Here is a 17,866-nt window from a genome sequence, read left to right as displayed (position 1 = left end):
TACCAGAGAAAGGCAACGGGTCAAGAACACAGCACACAACCCTTCTGCAGCGGAACTTCCTTTATTGACATGGAGGATACAAGGGCAACACACGGAGCACCTGGCAGAGCTGCCGACGGGCCTGCCAGAGACACTGAGGACCTGGGCTCCCACTCACGGAGGCAGCCACCTCCACGTTACACTCCTCAGGTCTCCCGGAATGTGGTTTCCACAGAGAGCTTTAGGCCACCCTCCACGAAGCCCACTGTGTGCTCTGCCCTCCGACAATAATCTCATCCAAACCAACTTACCTGCAGGGTCCGAGAACTCTGGGAGCTCCAGTACCTGTGGTGGCAATACGGGGGGCTCAGGAAGTTTCCCAGACTTAAGCATGTCTAATTCTGCCTGGAGCTCCCGAACCTTCTTCTTTAGGCGAATACAGTTAGGGCAGAAAGAGGTGGTGGGAAGTTCATGAGGGTCAGATGCAAGAGAGGCCTCAGCAGGACTGTCGGCCTTGAATGATGAAGGCTCCTCTTCTTCATCCTCCAATTGGCCTGGCTCCTTGGAGACCCCCTGGGGGACCTTCCAGTCCCCCTCCCCCTGGGTCCGGCCTATATTCTGCACACCATGGGTCATGGTTGTTGCACACCGACTGTAGGCGTCATCCTGGTATTTGGGGACTTTCCTGATGACCAGTGAGGTGCTCAGGGCCAACTGGTGGGCTTCCACCTTTGCAGATTCCAGTGAGGCCTCCAGAACATCCTTGAAAATCAGGTCAATTTTCTTCTTCTTGGCCTGGGGGTGTACGTCCCCCTCATCAAAGCCACGCTTGTAGGGACTTTTGCCCTGTCTCAGCACAGGGAGATGAATGGGACCCCTCAGGTCTTCTGGGTTATCCAGAACCTGCTCAGACTTCTCCCTCTGCAACCTCTTCTCTCCTAGGAAGGAAAACCAGGGTGTAAGGAAATGGGGAAAACCCCCAAATTGGAGAAACCAACAGAAAACAAAGGAGGCCTCCTGTTAGGTCACCTGACACATCCCTCTAGATCTGGGCTTTTGGGGCAAGTGTTGCAAAGGGGAGATATGAATCACTCAGTGGTCCATCAGAGCTAGACTCGTAGGACCTGAACAGTGGAAAGACCTTTTATAAAGAGACAGTTTCCAAGAAGCCTCATGTCTACAAGCTCTATGGTTATAAGTTAAGAGAAATCCATAAAGGAGAATAATTGAACATTCTTTCCTATGACCCTAGAAAACAACATCCCACTTAATCACACTGGGTGGTGGGAACATACCTCAGAGCCAAGTGAGTATCAACTCCCCCAGCCTTTGCAGCTTCCCCTCAGCCCTAGCAATGACAAGATGGCTGCTTTGACTTGGTAAAAGGTACACGTGAAACACCATAGGCCTCACTCCTTCCTCCTCCTTTGTTGCTCTGGAGACAGCCCACTTAAGGCAAAGTCCATCCTATGGCAACTGTCCTTTCTAATTCTCCCAGCAATCAGCAGACTAGGAACATGTGAGAAAGCACGATCTGAACTTCTGTGGTTCTCACTGACGACTAAGGGCAGAAGAAAGGGGAAGACAAGGAGACCTATGGTGCTGAGGGCTCCAGCATGGCAGCCTCCAACAAGATAAAGGACAAGGTAGCCACAATGACCCAAAGCAGTCTGGAAATATAGCCATGTCTCCTTACTTGGCAATTCAAAGGACGTTTCCTTGCCTATTTCTATCATGTGAATTACTTCAATTAACTTTGAGTTACTTTCAATTGTTTCAAAGACTTTGGTGAGCACCTCAACCATAAATTATTTTAGACTGATTTCTTGTTTTCAATTTTTATTTTTTGATTGTTTGTTTGTTTGTTTGAGACGGAGTCTCGCTCTGTCACCCAGGCTGGAGTGCAGTGGCGCGATCTCGGCTCACTGCAAGCTCCGCCTCCCAGGTTCACACCATTCTCCTGCCTCAGAGACCCACTCTGTTGTCCAGGCTGAAGTGCAGTGGTGCTCATGCAGCTTCCACCTTCCAGGCTCAAGTGATCCTCCCACTTCAGCCTCCCAAGTAGCTGGGACTACAGACACACGCCATCATACCCTAATTTTTGTACTTTTTGTGGAGATAGGGTTTCGCCATGTTGCCCAGGCTGGTCTCAAACTCCTAGGCTCAAGCCATCTGCCCACCTTGGCATCCCAAAATGCTGGGATTACAGGCATGAGCCATGGCACCCAGCTAGCCTGATTCTTTAAAACTTACCAACATAGTTTCATAAACTGCTACAGAAGTGCTGATGCTTCCTGGTGAGAGATGCTAAAAAGGCAGAGGAATCTCTTCAGCCCTTAGAGGGTCCTGAAAGTAGCCTATGGAACTCAGAAATCTCAAAGGTTTCCTAGACCAGGTGCAGGGGCCCTAGGTGATGTACCGCTGAACAATGACTTGAACTAAACTGTACTTAGGCTTCTGATGGCTCCATTTGCAAAAGGCTTCTGATTGAAGGGTTTGCCATAAGCAGTCCAGATGTTCCACGCCTGGTTTCCCATAGCTGGTACGGGTGCTGTGCCCTGCCCCATGTTTGACTTCAGGTTCCCTTTAGGTTACAGCACAAAAGGAAGTTATCTATTCAGGATGCACCTTTTCTGTCCTCACATGAATACTTAAGGAACAACTTTATCTCCAAGGCTTCTGGAACCCAGGCAGCTCCCCACAGCCTGCACTTCTATATCAGCTGAGCTGCAGAAAGGGGAGAGATGGAGACAACTTGAAAATGCAACCTGTATGTCTTACAGATCAGATGCAGCACTTGCCCATTGAAAATCTCTAAAAATCAAGAGCCACATTTTCCTTTCCTCATGGGACAATCAGGCAGCAAACAACTGAGGACGTCGGGAAGTCAAGCCTAGAAATCACCAGAGATTCCTCATCATTGTTTGAAAACAACGTTGTTCAAATTTCTTAGTATGATATTTGTGGACTTAAGGCTTTCAGAAAAATCTACGGGCCAAAAGAGACCTTTAAGCATCATGAAATTGGTTCCAAAGCCTCCATACAACATGGAAAACAAAAACAAAGAAAACCTCAAAGTAAATTAATGAATCAAAGTAGGTCAAATAACATAAATCGTTTGAATGCAAGCTTTAGATGCAATCTATTCTTAAAAGGTAACCACAAAGGAATAGTTTACACTCTCTTCAGGAAGACTTCTGGCAACAACCAATATCCCTACTTAATAAGAACTAATAATTCATGCTCTGGCCTCCATCAGGGTGCCAACCTCCAATTACAAAGAAACCTCCTTCTATTTAAGACCAAGAGTGACTGGGCATAGGGGATCTCCCTTTCAGAGCAGCAATGGCACACCCATCTGGGACACCACTAACCGGAGTCCGCTGAAGCTACAGGCTATAGAGGCACACATTTAAAAGCCACTGAGCTCCATGACCATTCCCAAGGGCTTCAGGATCACCCACAGTGGTGGAACTGCCCCACTGTGGCTTTCAATTTCCTTCCTATTTCCTACTGTTCAGCCTGACCAGGAATAGACCCTCTTCCCTCCTGTATCTTCATATGTCTCGGTGTATCTCCGTTCAAGTCTGTCTGACACGCCTCCTTTGAACCACTCCAGAAAGCTCACACCCTTCTCTGAGCAGTCCCCTGTGGTCTTGGGGCTCATGGAGGATGATGTAGCTTCGGGTGCTCTGGAGAAGACCACTGGGGGAAGAAAAGCACATCACAAATCCAGAAGAATGCAAGAAGGTTATGACCAAGGGATGAAATCTGTGTTCTCAGATATGATTTCTCTGGGTTTTCTTTTCTTCTAGTGGTACGATTCTTTGGAAAGCTTCTTGGCTGTCTTCATTCATTTCTTCTTTTATCCATTCAACAAAGACTTACTGAGTCCCTACCATCTATCAGGCAGTTTTACATGAGGCATCTCCAGAGGTCACATGGAAACCACTGCAGCCTCATCATGGAAGCATGCCTTGCCAAGTGAAACCAACATGTGCCCAACCCTGAGATCCAAAGAAGACAAGAAATGAGTATGTTTATGGGGTCTCCTTTTACTGCCCATCATCTCCAGATACCTTTTACCAAGTCAGGCAGCAGCTGTGCACTCAATGTCCACAATTTGCTTTGTTCTGTTTTGCTTTTAAATATAGCTTAATTTGAATAAATCATTCCCACCCCCTTTTCATCTTCTCCCCTCATATTCCAAGTGAAGATTTATTTCCAATTAGTAAGTTGGTCAGGAACACGATATGGTGAGGCTTGGGAACAGCCTTGGTTCCTGGCACCAGATAGACTCTAGGTGTTTGGATGTGTGGTTTTAGTCGGGAAAAAAAAAACAAAAAAACCCTTGAAAGAAGGGCCTGGACTCACCAGTCTACACTGGGCAGGATGAGGATGGAATAAAAGGGTAAAGGACTAGGGGCTGACAGTAGTTAAAACTGCTTCTGGATGGACATCCAACCCACCCGGCTTCCCACACCTAAGTCACCATCCCACCTCCTGCCAACCTTCTTCTTTTGATAGAGATTGTTCTTTCACTTCATCTCATTAGGACTGCGGTAGAGACACCAGGAGGAAACAAGGAGGGGACTGGTTTTGTCTGGGACATCAGGTAACATTGCAGGTCAGAACTTAGACCTTGAAGTCAGACTGATATGGATTAGAAACCTAGTTCTGTCCTTCCTAGCCAGGTGACCCTGGATGAATCACTGTATTCATTTGAGATTCGGTTTGCACATCTGTAAGACAGGTAAAAGAATCCATGTGGGATCATGAGTATTAAAAGTTTATAGCTGAGGACGTATGATGATGGAGGTGGGCACTGTCCTAAATGCCACATGTCCATGACTCCATCTAATTCTCAGGGTACTCTGACAGGGTAGGGATGGCTGCTATGATGATTACATGGGAACATGCAGAAAATCTGCTCACAGGCTATGGAAAATATATCAACACCAGATATTGTAGGTGACTGAAAAAAATGAAAGGTCATCTCTTCTACTCTTCACTAACTTTTAACCACAGGGGTTCCCAGATACCCAACAGGCCTCTGACGGTGGTAGAGTGGGGTCCTTGGACTGTTGTCAGTATTTCACATATTGAGTATATAGTAAATGTTACCTATTATTACGATCATTATTGAGGCAGTGGCAGTTTGTAACATCTTTTCATCAACTGGAGTTGGGGAAATAGGGTACATTTTGATTGAACATATTTGCTTGGCTTTGGGGGCTTGTCTCTGTCATGAATACTCTGAAATGTATGTGGTAAGGATTTCTGAGACCATTTCTAGGGGAAGATAACATGCTGGGGTGGCCCCTGCCTGGCCCAGAGCTGCTGCTCAGACCTCAACCATCTGTTCCCCCGAATCACTCCAGGTTTCCCATTGCTGGGAACTGTATTTCTCAGGAAGCTCCAAAACAAGCTATCCAGGCCTCCCCTGGGGCTCAGTGGTGGGCGCAGCTCATGTGGAGCGTGGCACTCACCTCTGGCCAGGTTGCGGTGGATGGTTTCCTGGGACATGCTGTGCAGGCGCTTCATGTAGTCCTCGCTGTACCAGACCCGCAGCCACTCCCCAGGCCGGATGTCCCTGCACGCCCGGAAGTAGATGCGCTCACTGTGCTGGAACGCCAGCAGGTTCTGCTCCCTCTCCTCCCGGGAGATGACCACGTACCTGGCGGGGAGGGGAGACAGGTGAGAACGCACGGGCCACCGTTTGTTGAGTGCCCGCTGGTGCCCGCACAGTGCTGGGCAAGTGTGGATGGTTAGAAGTCCACAGGCACGTGGGCCTGTGTGAACATCAGCAGAGCAGCTGCCCTGTCCGGAGAAGCAGCACCAGCCAGAACCCATGCCTGTCCCAACGTAACCGTGTTGTGGAACCTCAAGCAGATCTCCAAACCTCCAAGAATCTCTGTTTTCTGAGACTGGATATGACACCTGCCCTACCTGCCTCACAGCATATGGAAAATATATCAACTAGATACTATAAGTGATTGAAAAACTAAAGGTCATCTCTTCTACTCTTCACTAACTTTTAACCACAGGGGTTCCCAGATACCCACAGGCCTCTGATGGTGGTAAGGCTGGGGTCCTTCAACTGTTTCCAGTATTTCACAAAGCCTAGCTGAAATAGCCCATGTGACAAGGTGTCCAAGAGATCAATTAATAAATGCTAAGGATCAAAATCTTTTAAAAAATGGGGGATCTAGTGGGGACAGGGGAGGAAGGTAAATAAGAGACTACAAAAGGTTGACAACCACTGGTTAATCTTACTAAATGATTTTAAGATAAGGAGACTGAGGCTCAGAGAGGCCAAGCGACTTGCCCAAAGTCACACAGCTAATAAATGGGAGATGGAGCTTTGAGTCCTATGCATGTTTCCCACTGTAACTCATGGCTCCTATGTGGGCATGTAAAGCACCAACTCAGCAATGCCCAGAAAACCTTTAAAGTTCTGTCAAACCCTCAGAATCTATGGCCCTCGCCCATTCTCACTGAAACAACATGTGCAACATCCAGTCCACCACCCTACCCACCTTCAAAAGGTGGGATGAGGGAACACCTGCTGAGGAGTGAAGGTGTACAGATCAGAGGGCAAGAGGAAATTAGTTGGCGTTTTAGGGTTCTGAGCTACACAAGCACCTACGAAATTTGTAGTAAACAATAAACTTCTTTATGTTATGGTTTGTCTCAAAAACCAGCAACAAAAATCAAAGTCCGTCTGATTGGTGTAGCCCAATGAATTATATCTGGAAAAGTACAGAGGAAACAAAAATTCACAGAAGAATTCAGATGGATAATAAACAAATGAAAAGTATTCAGCATCACTAATAAAAGAAACACAGCGTAGTACATTGTCTCATCGGCACGGATTTCTAAAAGATGATAATATCTCTATTGGTAAAGGTGGTAAGAAAGGTGTCTCCTGTACTGATGATGCAGAATTAACAGGTGCAACCCTTTAGTTAACAATTTGACAATATGGCTCAAGAAACATAAGTTATGGATGAAGTATGCAAACCCGGCATACCAATATGCTGACTTGTATCATTGTGTATAGTAGTACAAAGGCAAAACATTTAAATGTCTAATACTAGAGAAAAGATTTTGTAAATGATGTTACATTTATACAATGGAATGCTATTCATCTATAGAAAAATGTTTTCAAAGAATCTTTTATGACATGGAAAAATGGTGTTGAAATAAGATAGTGTGAGACAAATAGGACTGGAAGTAGACTATGGTTCCAATAATGCTTTAAAAACAAGCCCCAGTAAACGACTTGAAGGAAATATACCAATGTTTTAACAGCGACAACCCCTTATAGGTGGATCATCTTTGTAATTTTGCATACTTTCAAAGTTTCCCTCAATAAGCAACTATTACTGTCACCCACCTCACTCCTGACACACGCACAAAGAAAGGAAATATATGAATGCCAATTCCAGTATGAGGTGACAGTGGTGGCAGCTGGCAGCATGGAGAATCTACATTCTAGAGGTCCCAGGGATGGCACCAGCTGCCCCTCATCTGTGTCTCATCTATATCCTGCCTTGCTCATCTGGAGAGCCTGGGAGGAGGCTGTTGCCCTCCAAGGAGGATCACTGGAGTCCAGGGAACAATCCATTCTGGCAACACGATGCTGCAAGACCTCAGAAGGAGTAAGACCAAGGCAGATGGGAGAGCAAATGTTGGCTTTGGCTGCTTCAACCTTTTGAGAGAAGCAAGCCACAGGCTCCACCATGGAGGTGTAGAACTTGCAAGATTTACAGCGCTTAGCTCCCCCAGAATTTGCGTCTTATCCTAGGTCTGTGTTCTCTGTTAGCCCCAACACATCGGTGTTCTTATCAGCATCGCATATAAGCATCGCTATCCCTGAGTAGTGAAGACCACACGGTGATTCCCACGCACCCAGCCATGATGTTATTAACAAAGGACTTAAGAGAAAGGAAAAGAGACTCCCCTGGCTGAGAGAAGTCACTCCAAATTAATAATTCCCAATCTCAATTCTACAACTGTGAGTCAGACTTTTCTCCATAGCTGAGATTTCTTCTGAATATGCAAAATATTTCCAGTCCCCAATTTAGTTAGAGTCTAGGATTTGACATCCAAAAATAATCAACCTTGCGGTTAGCACAGAATAGAAGTTGTTCCAAACTTTCCTGCTCCCAGATACGAAAGGGAAACCATTCATTCATCTTTTTTCTCACAAGACTCACTTGAATCACAGCACTATGATTGGAGAATACTGTCTTCTCCTTTTTTTCTTCCAGTTTCTAAACAACCACCAAGCTCTAAAAGCTAGAATTATTTCTCTGACACTCAACATCAAGAGAAAAAGCTAGATGAGAAATACATTCCTATCAGGGATTTATTTATTCAAAAGAGCAACTTCTAGGGTGTGTCAAAAGGTTTACAAAGACTCAAGTCAATTTAACTTTCCATCTTCTGGTCTTTTTCTATCCATCAAGAATCAATATTTGGAAAGCTAACCTCAAGGCGTTGTATAAATCACAAAGTATTTTCAAAGGCAGATCAATGCTTATTCAGATTTTGTTGTATTTGTTGTTCTGAAACTTAGCATTTGAAATACAATATATATGGCAACTCTTGGTGAATCACAACCCATTCCCCTGACAAGATGTTTATGTTATACCATTTAAGAGGTAAAGCTAAATGAGGCCAGCTAGGTCCCCAAACCTGTTACCTCTGATTAGATCTCCTGCTTTTAAGTGTTTTGCCTTAACACCTGCTGGCTTGATCAGTCCCCAGAACCCTTCTGTCCCCATTCACAACAACCCCTTCATGAAGAACTGTGCCTGTTCCATTGATTACATAGCTGCAGAAATCAGAAGCCCTCCCCAAGGAGTGGAAGGCTACCAGGAGGGGCAAAATCTATCCATTGTGGCTGAGCAGCTCTTTGCAAGGAGATTTGAAGAGTTACCAGGTCACTACCTCTTGAGAGAAGGCACAGAGAATGCCTGGCTGAAGCTGTTCTGCAAATGCTAGTGCTTATTGAGGCATTTCAACTCCAACCCGCAGAATTTGGGACCTTTGGAGCAATCAAGGGGAAGGTGGTGGTGCTGCTGATGGCAGTGGAGAGCTCTGGACTAAACCTGTCATGGTGATCCTGGATTGCTTTTGTTCCAACCTCCCCGCTGACCTTGGGGACTGGATAGGTAAGTACTAAGACAACAATTCTCAGACCTCACCCACTGTGTCTTATCAAGTGCATCATATTTTCTAGCTGGGTCAGCATACGACTGTTGTTTCTAACGCAAAAGAGAACAAAACACAGGGCACCCATTTTGCTGGAGGGAATTGACTAGGCCAAGCTCAGACACTATTGCATAGTGGGTATCTTCAATACAAAGGAAGCTGCCCCAGTTAGGGAGGCAGAACTAGGAAAAGACCGACCGAGAAGAGGCTGGGCTCTGTGTTCTCACATGCACAGGTCTCCGGGCTAGGAGGGGCTTTGGGTCACACATCTACCCACCAGATGGTCACCTGGTCATGGCTAGAGGCCTCCCTCTTCCAATTCATTTCTGTCTCTCACCCAAGTTTCCTCTTCCTGTTTTAATGTGCTAGCCCAACAATCCCCACTGAAGCCAAGAAACAGAAACTGAAAATCTTTTCCATCCCAAGTTGACAAGTCCTCACTGTCTCTTTTGCTCTGACTTCCGTTTCAGTTTTACAGCTTCCAATTTGGCTCCTTCCCTCCCCAGGAACAGAGAGAGCAGCCAGCCAGTCACTGCTTCATACATTGACCTTGGGAGAGAAGGCCCTGGGAATGGTTTCACGGCATCTTTGCATCTCTCGGAAATTGGGTAGTCCTCCATTTCTATGGCCATGCTTTTTGGCCAAGAACTGCGGAGGATGGCAAGTTAGGACCTTCTAGAAAGGGGATCTGTGGGCAAGACTAGGGGACTTCCTGTCTGAGAGAAGCTCTCTGAGACTGGCATGAAGCCAGGACAATGCACAGGTGAGGAGGCTTCCTCTTGGCAGAGGCGGCAGCTTTGGTTACTTTGAGAAGCCTCAGATCTAGGTGGGCAGAGCCTTGCCATTGCCTGTGTAGGCACCTGGATTGGTGGGGAGGGTCACGCCTCCAGGTGACCCCTAAAGTGCACTGGCACATGGACAGCCCCTGACCCTTCTAGAGCCTCCTGTCCGAAACGGTGATTGTTTTTCCAGAACTTCTCGCTTACTTTTAGGGAACAAAAGGTAAAATTGACTTAGCAACACCTCACTTTTGAGCGGAGAAATGAAATATAACTGAGTGGTTTCGTGCATGCATGCCCTTCCTTTCCTCTGAGGGCCTGACATGGTGCTGGATACAGGGAATCTGGCAGTTGATAGAATCAGGGAAATCAAGGGGCACTCGAGCCCTTCTCACCAACATGCTTTTCCTTAAACATCTAACCCCTGCTTTGGGGTCCTTGAGGTTTTCACAGGAAACGAAGAAAAAGAATACACACCAAAGAAAGATCCTGGACACTGGGTGTGTTCAAAGAGTGAGATTGATTTCTTTTTATTGCCATCTTAACAAAAATACTTCGGAAGGCAATCTTTGATTCCAGCATAGAAGGCCGGGCAATTCCAGGCAATAATTAAGCCATCGGGCTGTTGGACAGGAGAGTGTTCAGTTTGAGGGAAGTAGGAACCCCCAAAGAACCACAGAATGGGGAGATGGAGCCAAAGGCACAGGGACATTGCAGTCACCTTCCATTCTCCCTACGTGGGACAAAGCTTGCCTTGGGTTTACAAGCAGCACTCCAGGAACAGACTTGGAAGGCAATGGGTGCTGCAATCCACCCAGCTCCCATATGGCTGGGGGCAGGATGGGAGGGTGGGGGATTGTTGGGTGGAGGGGTTGGCTGGGGGACTTCTGCTGGGGTCAGCTTCAGGTCAGGGAAAAAAAAGGACACAGAGCTGAGCTGCACCCAGGTCAGAGCTAAGCTTGTATCTGCCACCTGCCACTTCCCTCCCTAACGCTAAGAACCCAGTTTTCTCCCCACACTCCAACATGGAACATGAAGCTAGAGGTGTATGTAGCTAGTGCGTAGGCAGCCCGAGCAAGCAGAGGCAAGGCATGCTGGAACCTGGAATGGGACATGAGCCCCACTGGGCTCTGGATTCTTTTAGAAGCCAGGGAAGAGGTTGCCCTCCACTCCTGAGATCTGGCCCTGCCTCTCCAAGCCACTGGCTATGAGCCATAGAGCCAGGGCAGGGTGGGAGAATCACCTGCTAAATGCTAGGTGCCTCCCACCTCACCCAGGACAGCTGAGGCAGAAGCAGAGATACAGGGGGCAGAAGCCTGGCAAGGGGCAGAGGCCTGGCAAGGGGCAAGACCTGCCCCCCCACCTCCTCTTCCCACTACTCCAGATCTGGCCTCTGACAGGGGAGCTGGGAAAACCGATACCCTGGCTTCCAGTCCTGGCCCTCTCACTAACTGGCTGTGTCATTTGTCTTATACAGATGATGATGACAAAAATGATCATAATAATACCTGACTTGGCTGCCTCGAGCTGACTGTCCTGAGCCCCCACTGAGACCACCCCTCTGCAAGGGCGAGGAAAAGCATAAAGTGCTCTCTATGAATGCAAGACAGTCTTTTCCTTCCTCCGACGTCATCCCATTCTTCTCCCCACTCCAAAAAAGGCAAGCACAGCAGCTGAGCACGCGCACAAGGGCAAGCGGAGGGCCAAGGCGGGCACCACCCCCGGCAAGGGAGGGCAGACCCTTGCCTGAAGGACTGACTTGACCTGCCCATCAGGCCTCAACCCCTTCAAAAGCAGCAGCAGCAGGGCCTGGGAGGTCACACGTGGCAGGCCGATGCAGCAGCCCCGAGGTTGGAAAGCGGGACTCCATTCGGATGCTCCCCACTGTTGCGCCCCCCCCTCCCTGCAAGGCCTGCCGCCACGGGACACAGACCAAGAGGAGAACGATCTCCAGGCCAAGCAAGCATCAAGCAGGTGGCTTTTCTTGCATCTTCAGCATCCGCCAAAGATGAGGGTGCGGGGCTGAATACATGCTCTGTTAGACCACAGGGCAGCGAGCTGCGCTCGGTGAGGAGGTGACAGCGCCCCCAGTGTCCTACAAGGGTCATCGATCCTGTTCCTGGACACGAGAGACTGGCCCTTGTTGTGAGGCCAGACATCCCTCCTCCATGACTCTTCCTCCTAGTGCAGACTAGCTGGGTTAGAAATTGTGCTTTCTCTTCCGAGACCTGGTAGTCCGTGTGGGGGCTGATGCTGGGGAAGCTGGTGGGGGCTCTGGCAGGGGGGCTTGGGCCTGGGTGGCCTGGGGAGTGGAGCCCGTAGGGGCTGCCCCTTCTGGCCCCCGCTGAGATGCCTGAACCCCATCCCGGATCTCTGTCAGCGTCTGGCACATCTGACCGACGCGGCTGGTCAGCTCGGCCATGGCCTGGCCGATGACGTGCATGCTGTTGGCCATGTCCCGGTGCACGGTCACCAGCTCCTGGCAGAACTGCCGGAACACCTCGGTCTGCTGGGCATGGACGTGGAGGAGCTGCCAGTCAAGGCCTGTGGTAGGTGGGCTGGGGTGCGGCCGAGGGGTCCTGCAGGCAGCCTGGGCCTGGGGCGAGGGATGGGGCAGGGCCTCTGGCTTGGGGCCCACCGTCTCAGACTGGTCTGAGGAGGAGGATGAACGGAGCAGGGCGGGCCTGGCCAGGTGGGCCTCTTCCTCCGGAGACCGCTGCAGAGGCACCCGAAGAGGCTGCCTTGAGGGCCCCGGCGCCTCCTCATCTTCATCATCTTGGGGGACAGAAACAAAGATGGAAAAGTGGTTACAAAAGGGAGAAGGAGGGAGGCCCAGGGGTTGGCCCTGCCCCTGAAAAATACCTGAGTATCCCCCTGCCCTACCACCCTGCAGTCTAGTTTGGCCCCCGCCCATACAGAAATCCCTGTTCCCCAAATCCCTGAGGTGCATGGGCCCAGCATCCCTGGGAGGAAGTTCCTCTTCCTCGCACGGAACAGCTCCATTCTAGTGGGGAAGAGCCCAGGCCAGGGGACTTGGAGACCGCAGCCCAGCAGCTGCGTGCCAACCCAGCAGCTCCTGACCTCAGCAGTCAGTTCATCTCTCTGCAACTCACTTTCTGCAATGATAACGACTGCCCTGTCTACACATCGAACCGCCTGGCTACCTAATTGGGGTGTTAAGAAGAGTCATAAACAAGATGACAAACATAAAGGCGCTCTGTAACGCTGAAGGAGCGGCACCTGCCTAAAGGTACTATGATGCTCTCGGCCCTCTGAGCGCCAGCCTCTCTGAGGCCACATCTGCATTGCTTGGGGCCATCTTGTGGCCTTGCTGGAATCTGCACCCTTTTTTTCCCATAAGTTATTAGGGTACAGGTGGTGTTTGGTTACATGAGGAAGTTCTTCAGTGGTGACTTGTGAGATTTTGGTGCACCCATGACCCAAGCAGTATACACTGTGCCATATGATGCAAAGGCATAAGAATGATACAACGGACTTTGGGGACTTGGGGGGAAGAGTGGGAAGGGGGCGAGGGATAAAAGACTACTAATATGGAATCTCCACTTTAAATCACTGCAGCGGATGCTGACAGGCTGAAGAAACCCGCAGGACAGTGCAGAGCAGGAGAGCCACCTCTGCAACCAGCCCTGCTGTCCCCCTGTCCCCCAAGGCAGGCTTCCAGTTCAGTCACATCGTGCTTCCATCCAGGAGCATCTGACTGCACAGGGGCCATCGGACAGACTGCTCCTTGCAGCCGGACACAGGGAGGGGGCCCAGCCTCTGCACATGTGGGTCCTGCTTTCTGGTGACCAAGGGTATGGGCTGATCCCTGTGGCAGGATTAAATAATGTATGGGCTGACCCTCCTGACAGGCAAGCCCTCCCTGCCTGGATCTGAGGGCTCAACTCAGAACCACCCCCTAGGAAGGTGACGGGGAGGACAGACAGGTTTATCTTACAGTTACCTCATGCCTCCCAGGGGTCCTGGGGGCTCACTTGGGCCAGCTTGGTAAGAGCCCTGTGTCTCTTGGCAGTGCTCGGTGGGACAGCAGCCATCCCCTGAGATCTCAGGGACCTTTCTAGCATGGCCAGTGTTGGAAGGAGTGAGGCCCGGCGAGGCGATGCCGCTCCCTCCCTCCCAGGTCCCGGTTCTGCCAAGCCCCTGGCTGAGTGCTGCCGCAGCCGGCCACTGCCAGGAAAGGGAGGCCTGTGAGCCTGCCATGGGGCGAGTGGGCTCTGCCCGATGGCACACTCCGGCTCCCTGCCAGCCCAGGTTACCTTTGGTGGCCTCATTACATTCAGTCTCAGGGAGATGGAGGGGTGAGCGGAGCAGGATGCAGGGAACAGGCTTTACTGGATGCTGACCCCCCCACTTTTTCTTATCACAGGGTGGAATCCTCTTAAGACTTAGGAAAACACTGATTCACAGGAAGCCAGCAGACCCAGGTTCAAGTCCTGCTTCTCAATCGAGCGCAGGGTCACCTTGGTTTTCAGAGCTTACTTTCTGCATTGCAAGGAAGTTGAACTAAATGGTCTCCATGTTCTTTTCCAGTCCTAAACATCTGACTCTGTGAATGGCCACCTGTCAGGAGCCCCAGCCAAACAGGAAGCGAGTGGATCACAATGGCAGGGGGCCCAGGAAGGGAAGGCGCAAGTGAGTCTTTGCGAAGCACCTTCCCACAGGCTGAGCCACGGCTGCTTCCCCGGAGCCCCTCCTGCCTGGCTCCCACCATTCACAAGCCGGTCAGGCAGACGGCCTCTAGTGGGGACTGCTGCTGGCAGGGCACGGGGAGATGCGCAGAGGTGGAAAGGAAGGGTTGCAACCCCTGCAGAGGCCTCTACTGCTCCCCCTTCTGCTGAGCCCCAACTAGAACTCCAGCCCCAAGGGACACCCGCCTCGGCCGCTGGGGCCCTGGCTTCAAAGTGCATGTGAGACACAGGAAGTAGAGAGGAAAGGCAGGGACAAGTACAGAGGGAGAAGAGTGGTGGGGAGCGGGTGGGGGAGCAGCTAGGAGGATGGAGAGGGAGCTGAGAGGCAGCACACAGAAAAGGGGGGGCAGGCAGCGTGGCTCAGGCAGGGGAGTAAGGAGAATAATAGAGGAACAAAGCAGTCAGGACCAGACACAGAAAGGAACTGATCTTTCCACGGCCCGGCCTGGGCCTTCACAGCTTGGCCGCCTCGTCTCCAGCCCCCTCCCCCGTGCTGCTACACTTGGGCTTTCCTGGCTTCTCACTGTTCCTGGAACGTGCCAAGCGCCTTCCTGATGCGGGGCCTCGTACATGCTGTTCTCTGCCTGCGCGCCTCCCCTCCCCTTCTCCGCGCCCCACGCTGCTGCCTGGCCTGGTTAACTCTTACTCTTCACATCCCAGTCCGCTGGACTTCTTCAGGGAGCCTTCCCCAGTCCCCAGTGGAGCCAGTTTTACCCACTCCTTAACTCTCAGACAGCTGCTACATAACCTGCAGCGTCAAATGCAAAATGAAAACATGGGGCCCCTGCCTCAAAAACTATGAAGAATGTCCAGATGGCGACAGCAGAGCCTGAAACCCCGCGGCCCCTGTGACTGTTCAGGTTGCATGCTCATGAAGTCAGCCCTGCTCTTGGGACCTCCTGGACTCCTGTGTCCTCCATCCCTTCGTTTCCAGTTTACTCGTGCAATTATTTAAAGTTGGTTTATTCCTAGGAGTCCAGGGTCTCCCCAAGAGCAGGGCCTGTGTGGGGTTTACACACAGCTGTCTTCCCAGCTCCTAGCACGGCTCTGGCACGGAGATGCTCAGTAAATATTCAAAAATGAATGCACAAAAAGGGATGGAGAGGAAAAGAGTGGGAGAAGGAGGGGAGGATGGAAAGAGTGGGCTGGACAGAGAGGGACAGGAGAGAACCAGAAGGAAAGTCGGTGGGAGACTGTGGACTGTAGGCTGGGGGGCAGGCGGCCGGTTGGGCGGTGGGGGACTGGTGATACTCACAGCTGGTCGAAGGGCTGTCGGTGCCATCCAGTTCTGCCCTGGGGAAGCCGCGCCCTGCACGGGCCGTGAGCAGCGCTGACTCGATGGCCCTCTCGTGGGCTGTGAGCACGATGGTGGGGGCCCGGCCCCCGGCCCCAGGGCCGGACAGGGACTGCTGCATGAAGGCCAGCTTGTCCTTGGTCCTCCGTTTCATGTCATCCCATCTGTGCTTAATGTCCTTGACGGAGCGGGGCACCTGGCTGACGGAGGTGATTTTCCGGGCTATGCCTTCCCAAATCTTGTCCCTGTCAGCATGGGACAGCCGCATGGTCTCCCTCCCAAAGAGCACTGCTTCGTGGTGGGTCACCTCTGTGACAAGAATGTCCAGCTCCTCCTTGGAGAACTTGGGCTTCCTCTTACGCTCGGCCAGGTGTGCCACATTCCTTGGGTTGAATATCCCACAAAGCACAATTGGGTAAATGACCGTCAACGCAGGTGGTTCTCCTTCCTAATTGCTGGCCCCCAGCTGGGGAGCCAGGAGGCACCTGGGGCAACCTGGCCCCCACCACACCCCTCCTCCTACCGAGAGGTCCCTTCCACTACTCCTCGGAGGGAGGGTGGAAAGAAGAGACGGCGTTACATGGGAGGGAGCACTGAACTCAGAGTTGAAGGCCTTGGTTTCAGGGCCTGCTTTAGCTCTACTAGCGGTGAGAGCTAGGGCAGTTCATGTTCAACCTTTCACACCTTACTCTCCCTGTCCAGAATAATAACCACAACTCTTCGGGGTTATTACTAAGGAGGGAAAAACATCATGATGTAAGGGGCTTAAAATCTCTTAAAAGTAGCAATAAAGGATTTTATTGAAATTAGGATTAGACCATTGCCTCTATAAAGCGATATTTACCTACAGCCCTACAGCTGAATGAATGGCTCAGAAGAATACGTAACCAGGGGAACTATTTACACTGGGCTACCACTGGGTGTAGCAGCGACAATGCCATGATTAGGGTGTGGCCACAGAAAGCTTATTCTGCCTAGTGGCTCTCTTCCCCTTCCGCTTCCCTGTCCCGTTCAGTTCTCCAAGACCCCACCTTTGCATATGTGCAGGCAAACAGGTTTCCTTCCCATGGGAGTGCTTTCTTCGGGGGTGGGCTACCGTGGCTTTTTCGTAGAATTTGAGAAGCCCACGACTGTCCTGAGGGAATCAAGTTCCACTTTGGTGGACACCAGGGGGACCTGGGATTCCCTCTCTACTGAGCAGCCAGAGGCCCTGGGCAAGGGGCACAGCATGGCCCTTCCATCCCACTTGGCTCCTGCTCTGGCTTTGGAACTTGATTTCTCCACATCATGGCTCTGTCACCCCTTTAACTAGTGATAAAAGGTTAAAAAATCCACCCAAGAGAGGACATGAGGGTATGGAGCAAAGCTCAGGGCGCATTCACTCCTTGGTTTCCTTCTGAAACCAAGAGGGGAAGGCCGGCGGCACCAACATACTTCAGCCCTCACCTTCCTACCCACGCACCCAAAACACCAGGGCCCAGAAGATGGGAAGAAGGCTGGGGGCCTCATTACCCAGTCCAAGATGGTGGCAGGAATATGGGACTAGACCTGGACTAGACTGAGTCTCCTTGGGCCAAGCCATGGGACTCATGTGAACCCAGTCTCCTCCATAAAACTAGGGTGACAATTCTAGTGTCACTGTCCAGGGCTATCAGGAAGACTTAATGCAGGTGTCTCAATCTTGCCACTATTGGCAGTTGGGGCTGGATAATTTTTTGTTGGGGGGAAGGGGTGTCCTGTGTAATGCAGGACTTTATCAACATCCTTGGCTTCTACCTGATAGCATCCAACCATCAAACATGTCTCCAGGCCTTGCCGAATGCCCCCAGGGGCACAAAATAGTGCCCGGTTGAGAACCATCACAGACAGATCACCTAGATGGG

At 50.7% G+C, this 17,866-nt stretch overlaps 3 protein-coding genes across 4 annotated transcripts in view; all 3 read right to left on the bottom strand.

The window, feature by feature from the left end:
• Window positions 1-17,866, bottom strand: part of PRDM11 (PR/SET domain 11) — an 88,148-nt gene that overhangs the window by 9,932 nt on the left and 60,350 nt on the right. The window contains exons 6-7 of one of the 2 annotated variants that reach the window (XM_030829398.1): window positions 5,469-5,656; window positions 291-917 (exon numbers count right to left, since the gene is read on the bottom strand). In XM_030829398.1, coding sequence (XP_030685258.1) covers window positions 291-917; window positions 5,469-5,656 — 815 coding nt within the window. The remainder of the gene's footprint in view (window positions 1-290; window positions 918-5,468; window positions 5,657-17,866) is intronic. The other variant, XM_030829399.1, reaches the window with a different exon arrangement.
• LOC115830350 lies at window positions 10,482-12,160 on the bottom strand. Its single transcript, XM_030829400.1, is given in 3 exon segments — window positions 10,482-11,702; window positions 11,705-11,876; window positions 11,879-12,160. Coding segments are annotated over 3 exon segments (708 nt in total). The 5' UTR covers window positions 12,140-12,160; the 3' UTR covers window positions 10,482-11,427.
• Window positions 10,482-16,762, bottom strand: LOC100606484 (myb-related transcription factor, partner of profilin). Its single transcript, XM_012503198.2, has 3 exons — window positions 16,479-16,762; window positions 15,945-16,438; window positions 10,482-12,755 (listed from the first exon to the last, which is right to left on the bottom strand). Exons 2-3 carry the CDS (start codon window positions 16,249-16,251, stop codon window positions 12,181-12,183), a joined length of 882 nt encoding a protein of 293 aa, XP_012358652.2. The 5' UTR covers window positions 16,252-16,438; window positions 16,479-16,762; the 3' UTR covers window positions 10,482-12,180.

This window comes from Nomascus leucogenys, chromosome 15 (genome assembly GCF_006542625.1).
Source record: "Nomascus leucogenys isolate Asia chromosome 15, Asia_NLE_v1, whole genome shotgun sequence".
Classification (NCBI taxonomy): Eukaryota; Metazoa; Chordata; class Mammalia; order Primates; family Hylobatidae; genus Nomascus; species Nomascus leucogenys.
This window is presented reverse-complemented; position numbering and strand designations above follow the sequence as displayed.

Bases quoted from the DNA above. Each gene is read 5' to 3' on its own strand.
- LOC100606484 (XM_012503198.2), bottom strand. From the start codon at position 16,251: ATGCGGCTGTCCCATGCTGACAGGGACAAGATTTGGGAAGGCATAGCC. The intron at 12,756-15,944 runs GTGAGTATCACC...CTGTCCCCCAAG, and splicing joins CGACAGCCCTTCGACCAGCT to ATGATGAAGATGAGGAGGCG.